Source organism: Pantherophis guttatus, chromosome 9 (genome assembly GCF_059756535.1).
Source record: "Pantherophis guttatus breed Tessera chromosome 9, ASM5975653v1, whole genome shotgun sequence".
Classification (NCBI taxonomy): domain Eukaryota; kingdom Metazoa; phylum Chordata; class Lepidosauria; order Squamata; family Colubridae; genus Pantherophis; species Pantherophis guttatus.
In genome coordinates, this window is record NC_142071.1 from 24,235,001 (window position 1) to 24,249,294 (window position 14,294).

General features: G+C 43.0%; 1 protein-coding gene across 9 annotated transcripts in view; it reads left to right on the forward strand.

Moving 5' to 3' along the window:
• The window catches only part of NTM (neurotrimin), a 1,048,866-nt gene extending 1,034,815 nt beyond the window's left edge, over positions 1-14,051 (forward strand). For 3 of the 9 annotated variants that reach the window (XM_087875662.1, XM_087875666.1, XM_034421985.3), the window contains 2 exons: positions 4,076-4,105; positions 12,000-14,051. In XM_087875662.1, coding sequence (XP_087731788.1) covers positions 4,076-4,105; positions 12,000-12,100 — 131 coding nt within the window. In that variant the 3' untranslated portion in view covers positions 12,101-14,051. Of the gene's footprint in view, positions 1-4,072; positions 4,106-11,999 lie in introns of all 9 variants that reach the window. The other 6 variants (XM_087875664.1, XM_034421986.3, XM_034421988.3 and 3 more) reach the window with 3 other exon arrangements.
• The last annotated feature ends 243 nt before the right edge of the window (positions 14,052-14,294 follow it).

Sequence of the window (14,294 nt, forward strand, 5' to 3'; positions counted from 1 at the left end):
CTGCAGGCTGCTGTAAGGTGTTTTGGAATTCTATTCATGTTATTTCAAGAATTCTAGAAAATAACCCCAAGAACCAAGTCCAAACCCAAAACTATAGGAATGTGGCAGTTGTCTGAATAGGACAGGAGTCAGCAACCCACGGCTCTGGAGCCGAATGTGGCTCTTTCATCCCTCTGCTGCGGCTTCCTGTTGCTGCCACAATTTTGAGTAGAGCTTCCGGTTATGGGGAGGAAAAGCACGGCGCACCAGGAAGAGACTCTGTGGCAAGGGGCAGGTTTTCCAGTCACAATTGATAGAGCTATCAGTTAGGACAGGAAGAGGAAAAAGGACGCCGTGCTAGGAAGAGACTCTATGGTGGGGGGAATCGGACTTCCAGTTGGCTCTAGAATTGAAGAGGGAGGGGGCTTCCAGTTAAGACCTTTGTGGCTCTTTGAGTTTTTAAGGTTGACGACCCCTGGAATAGGGAAACAAACCCAGAATCTATGTCAACTCCAGGCTTGTGCAAGACATGAAGCATCCTACAAGAAGTCCTACCAGGAATAATTGATGTCTCACCTGATCCAGGGGAGATGGTGACTTCCACTTGTACAACAGTCAATTCACTCAAACAGTTGCAAAACTTAGTTTGGTGTTCGTGACAATATCAGCTCCAGATTCTCATCTGTCTGGGTCCTTCCTTGCTAAATTAGGTCTCCTTATCTCCTGCTTTTTGGACTCATTTCACAACTTTCCTGAGGTTCCACCACCATTATCACCTTTCTGGTTAAAATGAAGACTTTTCTGTTCCTTTTGGAGACCTTTTCATATTTCCAGCCCTGAACTGTTTAAACGAAGGTGTTGCCATTCAGGACAACAACAATGACAAATGTTTGTCTGATTGCTGTCTGCAAGCCTGACAATAATCATCAAATCACCTTATTAGCAAACATAGAATTGCACTAAGCTCTTATCATCACAGAAGGATAATTAGGACAGTAAGTAATCATCAATGGCAAAGCCCATCCGCGACAAGGATTAAGTGGAGTTATTTTGGGAGGCTTTTGTGATAGATCTGCACTCATATATCAGTGCAGATCTATCATATATTTGTTCAGCTTTATACAGACATATTTGTTTTAGAGTATTCTTCGGGATTCCTTCTCGCAGCAGTTGATGAGAAGAAATCCTAGAATGGCTTTTCTTTCTACTACTCAGCAAAAGAGAGGGGTGCCATGGCTCAGTGGCTCAAACCCACTGGGTTTGTCAGCTAGAAAGCTGACAGCCCAGGTTCGAGACCCGAGTGCCACACAATGGGGTGAGCTCCCATTCTCACCTCAGCTCCTTGCCAACCTAGAAGTTCAAAAGCATGGCAATGAGAGTACATAAATAGGTACCACTTTGGTGGAAAGGCACTCCATGACATCATCCTGGCCACCTGACCAAACCCAAAAATATCTTCAGACAGAGCTGACTCAATGGTCTTGAAATAGAGATGAGCACCTCCCCCTATAGTCGGCCATGACTGGTGCAGGGGTCAGCAACCTGCGGCTCTGGAGCCGCATGTGGCTCTTTCACCCCTCTGCTGCGGCTCCCTGTCACTCAAAATATGCGCCAATGTGTGACACCCGCCGGCATACAATTTATTAAGCTTTTCAACCCCCAGTAGGCCAACCATGGATAAATCCAAGAAAAGTAAAGATTCAGAAGAAAACACAACGTTTAATTCAACTACATATGCTAGTTTTATGGGCACTCAAGAAATAGTCAGGCACGGGAAGGGTTTTGTGACTCCCGGTGTTTTTTTTTTCGGTGGGAAACGGGTCCAAATGGCTCTCCAAGTGTTTAAGGTTGCATACCCCTGGACTAGTGAAGTAAAATCCACAGAGACTTACTTTGGGTCCTTCCTTGCCAAATAAGGTCTCCTTATCTCCTGCTTTTTGGACAACAACAACAACAAGAACAACAACAAATGTTTGTCTGATTGCTGTCTGCATAAAATCACCTTATTAGCAAATGTAGAATTGCACTAAGCTCTTATCATCACAGAAGGATAATTACGACAGTAAGTAATCACCAACGGCAAAGCCCATCTGTGACAAGGTTTAAGTGGAGTTATTTGGAAGACTCCTACTATTACCATGTTTCCCCAGAAATAAGATCCTGTCTTATATTTTTCTGAACCCTGAAATAAGTGCTTGGCCTTATTGCCATGCACTCAAAAGCCCAATTGGGCTTATTATCAGGGGATGTTTATTTTGGGGAAAACGGTATGATGATGATGATGATGATGATGATGATGATGATGATGATGCAAAAGGGTCAATAAATGCAGGTCTCATAGAAGATCAGAAGGCAGAGAGAGCTTTAGAATAGAACTTTTCAGGTCAACATTTTAGAACAATTAAGTAATCTTGAAAGAAATTTGAAAGAAATTCTAAAGCAATTTGAGGATAAAGGGGAAAACCAGAAACCAGGTTTTTTTTTTTTTGTTTGTTTTTTTTAGTAAAAGGAAACTCTTGGGAAGTTGGAAAACAGTTCTGGAACAGCTTTGATCTATAATGTTATGATGGTGACCCATCACTTTAGCAGTGAATAGTTAAATTCTGAATTTGTGTGGTGAACACTCTAGAGGATGATGCTCATTTCTGTTTCAAAGCCGAAGAGCCAGCGCTGTCCGAAGACGTCTCCATGGTCATGTGACTGGCATGACAACGCCAAAGGCACACGGAATGCTGTTACCTTCCCACCAAAGGTGTTCCCTATTTTTCTACTTGCATTTTTTACCTGCTTTCGAACTGCTAGGTTGGCAGAAGCTGGGACAAGTAACGGGAGCTCACTCCGTTACGCGGCGCTAGGGATTCAAACTGCTGAACTGCCGACCTTTCGATCGACAAGCTCAGCCTCTTAGGCACTGAGCCACCGCGTCCCTATGCTCTGTCTTACACATTGGCAAAAAGAATCAGAACACAAAATACCAGCTGAGTGGACGGGACCTTGTAGACAACCCTCACTCTGTCAAGTAGTACTTGGAGTACTCATATCTAATGATCTAAGTGCCAAAGCCCACTGTAACAACATCGTCAAAAAGGCATTAAGACTTGGAAACCTAATCTTGCATAGCTTCTTCTCCGGTAATATTACACTACTAACAAGAGCATACAAAACATTTGCCAGACCAATTCTCGAATACAGCTCATCTGTCTGGAACCTGCACTGCATATCAGACATTAATACAATTGAGAGTGTCCAGAGATATTTCACAAAAAGAGTCCTCCACTCCTCTGCTTGCAACAGAATACCTTATGCCACCAGGCTTGAAATTCTGGGCTTAGACAACTTAGAACTACGCCGCCTTTGGTATGATCTAAGTACACAAAATTATCTGCTACAACGTCCTACCTGTCAATGACTACTTCAGCTTCAACCATAACAATACATGAGCACACAATAGATACAAACTTATGGTAAACTGCTCCAAACTCGATTGCAGAAAATACGACTTCAGCAACAGAGTGGTCAATGCCTGGAATGCACTACCTGACTCTGTGGTTACTTCCCCAAATCCCCAAAACTTTAACCTTAGACTGTCTACTGTTGACCTCACCCCATTCCTAAGAGGTCTGTAAGGGCCGTGCATAAGCGCACCAGCGTGCCTTCCGTCCCTGTCCTACTGTCCCCATTTATTAGTATCCATCTCATGTATTCAGAATTATGTCTATACTTATATCTGTTATCTAATATGTGCTTAACAAAATAAATAAATAAAAATAGACTAGAGCTGGAGGGAACTTTGGAGGTCTTCTAGTCCACCCCCCTGCTCAAGTAAGAGAACCTATTTCAGACAAGTGACTGCCTAGTCCAGGGGTGGGCAATTGTGGCTCTTTTACAACCTGTGGACTTCAACTCCCAGAATTCCTGAGACAGCCATCTCAGGAATTCTGGGAGTTGAAGTCCACAGGTTGTAAAAGAGCCACAATTGCCCACCCCTGGCCTAGTCTCTTCTTAAAAACCTCCAGTGATGGAGCGCCCAACGTTTTTGAAGGCAACTTCTGTTCCTTTAGCCTTCTTGATAACTTGTCCTTTCATTTTGTAGAAGAGACAACATCAGCACAGACACGCTGGAAAGGTTAGTAGTAACCTCCTGCAAGTCCTGGCCTTGAATCCCCTACCAACCCCTTGCTGCTCCTCCTGCATTTTCTTTCCGTTTAGCTGTAACATCAAGGGACTGTCCCATAATTGGTAATCAAGGCTGGAGCCCTCTTCCGCTTCCTTGCAAAATCACCTCTCTACTTGCTAAGGGAGTCACCCTGACCTACTTTTGAAGCTTCAGCTTTAGTAAAAGCCTGTAGAGATTCTCCGTCGTCCTGGTCATGGTTGTCCCAAAAAGGTGCTTTTTCAGGAGGCAACTGGACTTCCTTGTTTTTTCTTTGAAGACGTTTCACTTCGCATCCAAGAAACGTCTTCAGCTCTTGACTGGATAGTGGCGAATGGAAGGATTTATATTCCTTGCAGACAGCTGGTCATTTGCATCCTTTTTAGAGGGTCGTTGAAGCACTTGGAGATTTATCTGTGTCCTCAGGGTCACCTGAGTAGTGCAAATGGTTTTTTTAGTCTGCAGTTTTTTCCCTGGAAATCCATTCCTACTCCCACACCATTCAAAGGGTGTTCATCCCAAATTGTATAGCTAAAAGTCTGTAGAGATTCTCCATCATCCAGGTCATGGTTGTCCCAAAGCTGCCTTTTCAGGAGGCAACTGGACTTTCTTGTTTTTTTCTTTGAAGACGTTTCGCTTCTCATCCCAAAAACTTCTTCAGCTCTGACTGGATGGTGGGGAATGGAAGGATTTATATTCCTTGCAGACAGCTGGTCATTTGCATCCTTTTTAGAGGGTCGTTGAAGCACTTGGAGGTTTATCTGTGTCCTCAGGGTCACCTGAGTAGTGCAAATGGTTTCTTTAGTCTGCAGTTTTTTCCCTGGAAATCCATTCCTACTCCCACACCATTCAAAGGGCGTTCATCCCAAATTGTATAGCTAAAAGTCTGTAGAAATTCTTGAGTAACACTGATGATAGTCTGTAGAGATTCTCAGTCATCCTGGTCATGGTTGTCCCAAAGGTGCTTTTTCAAGAGGCACCTGGACTTCCTTGTTTTTTTTCTTTTGAAGACCTTTCACTTCTCATCCAAGAAGCGTCTTCAGCTCTTGACTAGATAGTGGTGTATGGAAGGATTTATACTCCTTGCAGACAGCTGGTCATTTGCATCCTTTTTAGAGGGTCGTTGAAGCACTTGGAGGTTTATCTGTGTCCTCAGGGTCACCTGAGTGGTGCTCCTGGTTCCTGTAGTCTCCAATTTGACTCCTGAAAAAGCATCTTTGGATCTGTTTTGGTAGCAAGGTGCCATTTTGGTAGCAAGATGGCATTCGTAGCCAGCCTGCCTGCTGCACTACATAATAATATGGCTAATCCTCATTTCTTTCGGCCTAACATGTAGGTAGTCCTCTGCTTATACTCATTCATTAAGCGACAATTTAAAGATACGATAGCACTGAAAAAAATAATGATTTATATTTAATTCCTCTCATTTAGGAAGATTGCAGCGTCCCATGGTCATGTGATCGTCCTTTGCAATCTTCCCCACTGACTTAATAATAACAGTAGCAGAGTTGGAAGGGACCTTGGAGGTCATCTAGTCCAACCCCCTGCTCATGCAGGAGACCTATACTAGGGATTCGAACTGCCGAACTGCCGACTTTTCTGATCGACAAGCTCAGGGTCTTAGCCACTGAGCCACCTAGAAAGACTTCCGACAATGTCAATGGCGGAAGTTGGATTCGCTCAATGACATGATTCACTGAACAACTGCAGTGACCCTTTTCACCACTATGGCCAAAAAAAAAAAATGTCCTAAAATCAGGTGTGAATCCCTTAACAACCCCCTGGGTTGTTGGTCTCAATTGTTGGCCGTAGGTTGAGGAGTACCTGCACTGTAAAGCAGGGGTCTCCAACCTTGGCAACTTTAAGACTTGTGGACTTCAACTCCCAGAATTCCTCAACCACCTAAGGAATTCTGGGAGTTGCAGTCCACAAGTCTTAAAGTTGCCAAGCTTGGAGACCCCTGCTGTAAAGGACGTTACACAACTGTCGTTTCGGTTTGCTGTGGGCCCTTTTTGCTCATGCTTCCCACTTCTTCCCATTTCCTGTATCTTTCGTATGTTAATGATGTGTTACATGAGGAACATCAGAAAACTTTCCGATCTGGTATTATTTAGCACGTGAAGTTTGGTAGGTTCAGTCTCCAGCAGCAACGACATCAAATCATGGTTTTGGATTGCTTTTTGAATGCGTGAAGGTCTCGGCATCTGCAATATTGCACAGAGGGATATTCCGGCAATTTATAATCACCTCCTGTTGTGCCATCCATTAGAATCGCTTTGAATAGTTGGAAGAGCAGAGATCAAGGCAAAAAAATATATATATCTTCGCTCGGAAAACCCGAATGCACAAACGTAGAATGGGGTTGTTTCTATCTTGGCAACAGTAATTGAGAAGAAGCAGTTGATTTAAAACAGGGGTGTCGAACTCGATTTCATTGAGGGCCGCATCAGGGTTGTGTTTGACCTTGTGGGGCCAAGTAGGCGTGGCCAGGGTAGGCGTGGCCGGGGTAGGCGTGGCCAGCTCCATGTCCTGCAGCCCTCTGCCATCGAAAACGGAGCCCAGGAGGGCCGGCAGAGGCACCGTGGGCCGGTCCTTCACTATTTCCAGGGGGGCCTCATGGGCCAGATCTAAGCACCCCACACAGGGGTGAAATGCTACCGGTTCGCACCAGTTCGGGCGAGCTGGTAGTAATAAAAGCTACTGGTTCAGTGAACCGGTAGTAAAAAAAAAAAAAAAAAAAAACTACTGATTTATCCGAACCGGTATTTCCAATGATCAGCTGTGCTGCACAATTTATATTCTAAATTATGCGGCACAGCTGTTCTCCCCCAACTTGCTGTTCTACTTACCTTCTTAAGCTTCCTTTTTCTGCGCAAAGTGTGTGTTTGGTAGGCACTGCGCATGCGCGCACAGCAAACCAGTGGCAACCCGGGAAGATTTCACAGACCTTGAACAGTGGTGAAATCTAAAATTTGTTACTACCAGTTCTGTGGGCGTGGCTTGGGGGTGGGTAATGTGACTGGGTGGGTGTGGCCAATTTTTTTTTAAAACTTTTAAAACCACTTTTTCTACAACCGCTTCGGCGAAGAGGTTGTAAAAAAAATGCTTTCAAAAGCCTCTGACGATCCCAGCTGAGTTGCCTGATCGGCAGAGGCTTTTTTTTCTTTTAAATGCCTCTGACGATCAGGCAACTCAGCTGGGATCGTCAGAGGCTTTTAAAAGCATTTTTTCTACAACTTTTTCAGAGGTTGTAGAAAAAATGCTTTTAAAAGCCTTTGAGGATCACAGCTGAGCCACGCGATCATCAGAGGCTTTTTTTTTTTTACTTTTAAAAGCATTTTTTTGGCCAAAGAGGTTGTAGAAAAAATGCTTTTAAAAGTAAAAAAAAAAGCCTCTGATGAGTGTGCGGCTCAGCTGGACATTGGTGGGTGGGCAGGGATTTTTGCTACTGGTTCTCCGAACCACCCGCCTCCATCGCTACCAGATCGGGCGATCCAGTCCGAACCAGGAGCATTTCACCCCTGACCTTGAAATTGACACCCCTAATTTAAAATGATTATGGATCAGGAGTGTACTCTGGTTGCCCCAAAACGGGAAAGGCATGTTTAGGTTTCGACAAATCATCGTCATTCCACTTAAAACTGTGTCGATTCGACCCAGCCTCCACTATAACGTCCAGTTCTCAGCACTGCACCTTAAACTGTAACGTGTTCAAAACATGTAATACATTTAAAGATCATCAAGGACCACAAACAGCCTTAGGAGGAGAGATTGAAGTCCTCAACTTACAGGTAGTCCTCATTTAGTGACCGTTCAAAGTTAGAACGGCACTGAAAAAAGTGACTTATGACCGTTTGTCAGAGTTGTGACCTTAGTAGCATGCCCAGGAACATGTGATCAAAATTCAGAAGTTTGGCAACTGGTTCATACTTATGACCGTTGCTGTGTCCCTTTTTGTGACCTTCTGACAAGCAAAGTCAATGGGGAAGCCAAATTCACTTAACAAACAGGTTACTCACTTATCAACTGCAGTTGATAAGAACGGTCATGAAATGGGGGCAAAATTCAAACAAATGTCTCACTTGAAAACAGGAATTTTGGGTTCAATTGTGGTCGTAACTCGAGGACTCCCTGAAAATGGGAATGCTCGTCCTTTAGAAAGAGAAAGATCAGCAGGCAGCAATAGGATGAGCCCTGTCTTGAAATGTTTGAACGGTTTTCATGCAGGAACTCAACAGGACCTTCTGTTGTTTCAGAGTACAGGACGTAAACTACTATAGTGGGTTTAACTTACTGGAAGGGAGATACCAGCGCAGTGATTAGAATGCAGCATTGCAGGCTAACTCTGCCTACTGCCAAGAGTTTGATCTTGATCGGTTCAAGGTTGACTCGGCCTTCCATCCTTCCGAGGTTGGTAAAATGAGGACCCAGATTGTTGGGGGCAATAGGCTGACTCCGTAAACTGCTTAGAGAGGACTGTAAAGCACTGTGAAGCGGTGTATAAGTCTAAGTGCTATTGAGAAAGGATGGAGGAAGGGAGGGAGGGAGGGAGGGAGGAAGGAAGGAAGGAAGGAAGGAAGGAAGGAAGGAAGGAAGGAAGGAAGGAAGGAAGGAAGGAAGGAGTGAGCTGTGATGGCTCAGTGGTTAGAATGCAGTATTGCAGACTAATTCTGCCAACTGCCAGGAGTTCGATCCTGACTGGCTCAAGATTGACTCAGCCTTCCGTCCTACCAAGGTGGGTAAAATGAGGACCCAGATTGTTGGGGGCAATGGGCTGACTCTGTAAACGGCTTAGCGAGGGCTGTAAAGCACTGTGAAGCGGGGTAAGTGCTATTGAGAAGGGAGGGAGGGAGGGAGGGAGGAAGGAAGGAGAAGGACTGACTGTGATGGCTCAGTGGTTAGAATGCAGTATTGCAGGCTAATTCTGCCAACAGCCAGGAGTTCGATCCTGACTGGCTCAAGCTTGACTCAGCCTTCCATCCTTCCGAGGTGGATAAAATGAGGACCCAGATTGTTGGGGGCAAGAGGCTGACTCTGTAGAGGCTCTCTGTAGAGGCTCTCTCTGTAAACTGCTTAGAGCTGTAAAGCACTGTGAAGCGGTATATAAGTCTAAGTGCTATCGCTATCGCTATTTTTAGCTCAGGCCTCCAAGGAAAAGGAAAGTTACCATGTGACACAGCCACTAGTAATAGTCCTCTGTGTGTCCTAAACTTGGCATCTTGGTGGACGTCTCAGCAGGGATTTCCAGCACGTGTCTTCTCACTTCATTTGTTTGCTTGTTCTCCCGTTCTCCAGGTAGATAATCAAGGCATAATAGAGTTTCTCCTCTGGGATGACTGTAGGGCTTCATTACTACCCACTTAATGAGCACAAAGGAATTAATATTGGATGGAAGCCATCACAAAAGGCCAGGAAAGGTCACTTAGATTTCTTTGTTCTCTCGGCTTCCATCGATGGCAAGTTTGGAACGAGTTCCTTATTGTCTTCCTCACCGAAGCTGTTGGGCTAAAGGTACATCCAGCGCTTGTTGCAACATTTCAAAGGATTCAGCTTAGCTGTCAAGATAATTCTAAGCTTTCAGCATTGCTGTTGAAGCTGCAATCTCTGTTAAATCAGTCGACGTTATCAGTTGTGGGTGTTTTGTGTCTCTGTGTTACGTGTGCATGTAAACAGACTGGGTTTGTGGGGTTTATTTGCGTCTAGGGGAAAAAAAAAATAAGTTGCAAGGAGAATCTGATAGCTGCAATCTGTCATTTATTCTTCAGAAGTTTAAACCCAACCACAGTCCCTTATTGCAAAAGTTCATGCATTCATTGGTGATTCCAGAAAAAGTCATCTTCTCCTGCTTTGGTATCATGTATTGTATGGGCTTATCATGATGTATGTTGGCTTCCAAAGTTGCATGGTGTCTACTCTGAGAAACAGGTGTTCCATTGGATACACTAAGTTTTCTAAATTAGGATCAATGGATACTAATAAACCCAATGCACACATTCTTAGTCTAGTCTTATTGTGGTAACCATTATATCAAGGGTCCCAATATTTTAATTCTGGACCCTTGGGAAGCTTGATAGGTGGACCGCCATGAAGAAAATCTCTGTGGGTGCTAGGAGTTGAAAATGATTTGATGGCACATCATCTATCCATCCATCCATCCGTCCATCAATCAATCAAAATTCTAAATGTGCTTTCTGGCAAGCATTGTTTAGGAATTCTGAGCACATTAGCTTGATCAGGCGACATTCTTCTCGTGTCCAGACGTTCTAACTAAGAACTGCTTCCAAATATAGTACTCCAGTGAATGTGTCCATTTTTAGCTCTGCTATTATCTCTTCTACGCAGAAAGAAAAGTCTAAAATCGATTTGACATCTAAAAGCTCCTTCCTTGTAGTGGCATATGGAAACAATGCATTTTTGAAAAGAATCCATTCCAAATGAGAGTATTAGCCAATTTCTTTTAATTTTGTGTCTGCGTCTTTGTTTCATTTTTTTTTTAAAAAAACTTTCCTAAAGTCCCAACTGATTGGGATGGAGGAAACAGCAAAGAGTTCCAGTATCTATTCTTGGCCTGGTAGAGGAACACTTGAAGCTCACTGGCTTTTTATATTATCTCACCATTTTCTATTTTATTTTATTCTTTTATTTTCTTATTATGTTTATAGGGTGAACGATCTCATACATGTATGCCTCTGAGTCAGGGGTGAAATCCAGCAGGTTCTGACAGGTTCGGGAGAACCGGTAGTGGAAATTTTGAGTAGTTCGGAGAACTGGCAAATACCACCTTTGGCTGGCCCAAGAGTGGGGAGGGAATGGAGATTTTGCAATATCCTTCCCCCAAGAGTGGGAAGGGAATGGGGATTTTGCAGTATCCTTCCCCTGCCATGCCCACCAAGCCACACCACGCCCACCAAGCCACGCCCACCAAAACGGTAGTGAAAAAAATTGAATTTCACCACTACTCGGAGTGCTATGTTGGTTTCTGTGGCATTCTTCTTAGTTTTATAAAGATTTTGGGATGGATGAATGGATAGAAATTGCTTTCTCTATCTCAACAGTGCTTATGCTCAAGGGAATTACATGCCTGTCCAAAAAACCCATCTAATTAGTTCATAAATTCAGGGTCTACAAAGACTTAGTTGCACAATGTTGCATACTGGTAAGATGTACCAACTCTTGTTTGAGGATAGCAAAAGACGGTGAAGTGTTTTTTTCCGGTGGGACCGGTCTATCAGGGCAACCTGGTCTGCCCAATTATGGGATGAAGCATACTGCTTCTGCTTTCACCTTTCAGCCCCAACCCAGGAGCCTTCGCAGGCAGTCGCTTTCGTGACAAACTAATTTTTGTGTTGAATTTATATTTTACTGACAAAAGAAGGAAGGAAGATGACGTACTAGTCTCCCTCTCTTTCTTTCTTTCTTTCTTTCTTTCTTTCTTTCTTTCTTTCTTTCTTTCCTTCCTTCCTTCCTTCCTTCCTTCCTTCCTTCCTTCCTTTCTTTCTTTCTTTCTTTCTTTCAACTGCTATTGCTATCTGATGCTGCCTTTCAAAGCAGATATTTAAAGAACAAGGCATTCACATTGGTCTTAAAATAATTGTTTGATAAGACTATATACTTCTTAATTGCATTATATTATGTGTGCAATGGAAATTTAGATGGAAACGTGAAACTAGCAAGCCAATTTTAATTTTGCATTAGGTCAGAAAGTCCCTTTGACGATTTGCTGGTCAAAAGTTATACAAAAGACTGAATTCAGTCCTGGTCGCAGTTGTTTTTGTTAATTTGGTAACTGTGTATGTCCTATTACCGCCGCATCCCTGGCTGCTTTACGGTTCCACGAACTGACCCTATTCAATCTGTCTTCTTTCAGGCCCTGGAGCAGTGCATGATGGGAACAGTGGTGGCTCAAGAAGAGCTGGCTGTATTTGGCTGCTTCCATTGCTTCTTTTACACCTCCTGCTGAAGTTTTGACCCTTTTGAAGATGGCGATTCTGAGAGGAAGGGAGGGTGGGGGAAAAAAAGGAAGAATACTTTTACAAAGTCAGAAAATAATCCTAATAGTCAAGAATTATATTATCGCAAAATCTCGGAGAGAAAGAAAACAAGTCTGGAAAAAAAAAAAATCCCAAGAAGAATCCACCATGATCTACTGGAGTTCCAACACAATGGAACATTCTGTTTTCTTTCTGTTTTTATTCCTTTTTTCTTTTTTTTTCCTGTCATGGACAAGGATGCAGCTGTTGGCGACCAATCAGCGCATTTGGCTAATGAGTAATCATTCTGTCCGTTTAGACTCATATGTTTTGTTGCTCTTCCCAGGTTCACTGATCTGGAGGATTCCCAGGTCAGCTGACTGACACCTCACTTCCCATGGCTTTCTTGATCTGGAAAGATTCCCAGGTCAACTCACTTCCCATGCCTTTCTTCCACCCATTTTCGCCACTTCATGGACTCCGCCCTCCTCCGTACAATTGCCAGTTCTAACCGAGAAACAACCCACCCCAACCACTTTTACAAGAAGATCACACACACAGCTGCAAGAAAACAAACCACCGTCACGCAAACGATTTAAGACATTAATTCACTGTACTACGTGGATGTACTTACATGGATATTACGGGATTCTGAGTCATTATTAATTTTATTAATTATATTTTCTGATATGAGCCTAGAACTGTTAGTTCATAAAAAAAAAAAAAGTACACACACACAGACACACAAAACCCCAACAAAAAGAAAGAAAGAGAAAAGAAAAGGAACGAACGAACAAACGAATGAATGAAATAAGTCGAATACTGGGCTTTTAAACTAGGTTTACAGACTGTGGAGCGTCGGGGTCAATGATGGTTTGCGCGATCAGTTGGGATGAGAATGGACACTTTTTGTAGGCAAAATTGTGAGATGGAAACAACGGGCTCCACCAGCAGTACTGAATAACTCATTCCTTATTCTGGATGTTGAAAGAAAAAAGGTTGTCCAGTGTTTTCATAATGTTTGGAAATTCAAAGGTTGATGCTCATCGTACGTTGAGTTTGATTGATATGCTTATTCTTTTTAGGCTGTGCTTATATGTATGTGTGTAGTGTGTACACACACACACACACACATGCACATACTGTCTTATACACACACACACATATACATACACACACACACATATGAAACATAAAATATTTTTTTGTTAGCATTCTAGCACACTATTTCTCAGCTGGGTCCTTCTTACACACATTACTGCATGCTGTAAATGGAGTTAACTGTGTATTAGACTGGAGGATAAAGTTTTATTGGTAACTGTGTATATTTAACTCCTCCCTCTTATTTTTTCTTTTTCCTGATTTCTTTTTTCTTTTTCTCTCTTTCCCTCTCTCCCCTCCTCCCTCGCTCCATCTTTCTTATTTTCCTTTGAATTATTTACATTGTGAAGACATTTATAAAAAAAGAAAAGGAAAAAAAAAGAAAAAAAAATTCTGCAGCATATGTTTCCACATTCAAAATTCTTTAAGGGGTGGGGAGGGGAGGTGAAATAATGATGGTTAAAAGCTAACACCCTAGCTTTCCCAATCTCTTCCCACCCACTCCCCTCGCACAACTCTTTACAGCTCCAGATTAAAAACATGGCAAGGACTGCAAAAAAAAAAAAAAAAGAAGAAGAAGAAGAAAGAAAAGTAAAGTAAAAGTTTCAAATAATGCTGTCTTTTAAGAAGAAAGGGGGGGGAAGAATTTTTCCTCAAATTGCATTCGTTTTGTTCTCTCGGTTTTTTTGTTTTATTTGTTTTCCTTTTCAGTGGACCTGGAGACGCGCACTTTGATGTTGGAGGTTGGGAGAAACCTAAAAAAGAGGCCTTTTTTTGCCCTTGGTTTGTTTGGAGGTCAAGACGTGAGGTTGTCTCTGACTTTACATTAAAAAGAAAAAGGATATGTACCACGTTGTCTAGTCATCTGGTTGTGCCATCTCGTTCCTAAATGGATGGGGAGGAGGATTGTGTATAGAGCTCAATAAAACGTTGAGCTTGGATGCAAAGGGAGAGGTGAGTGAGGAGACTATGGTGGGAAGCCACCACTGGGAAAGGTAAGTAGTAACTAAGGTAAAAGATAAAAAGGTTCCCCTCGCACATATGTGCTAGTCGTTCCCAACTCTAGGAGGCGGTGCTCATCTCTGTTTCAA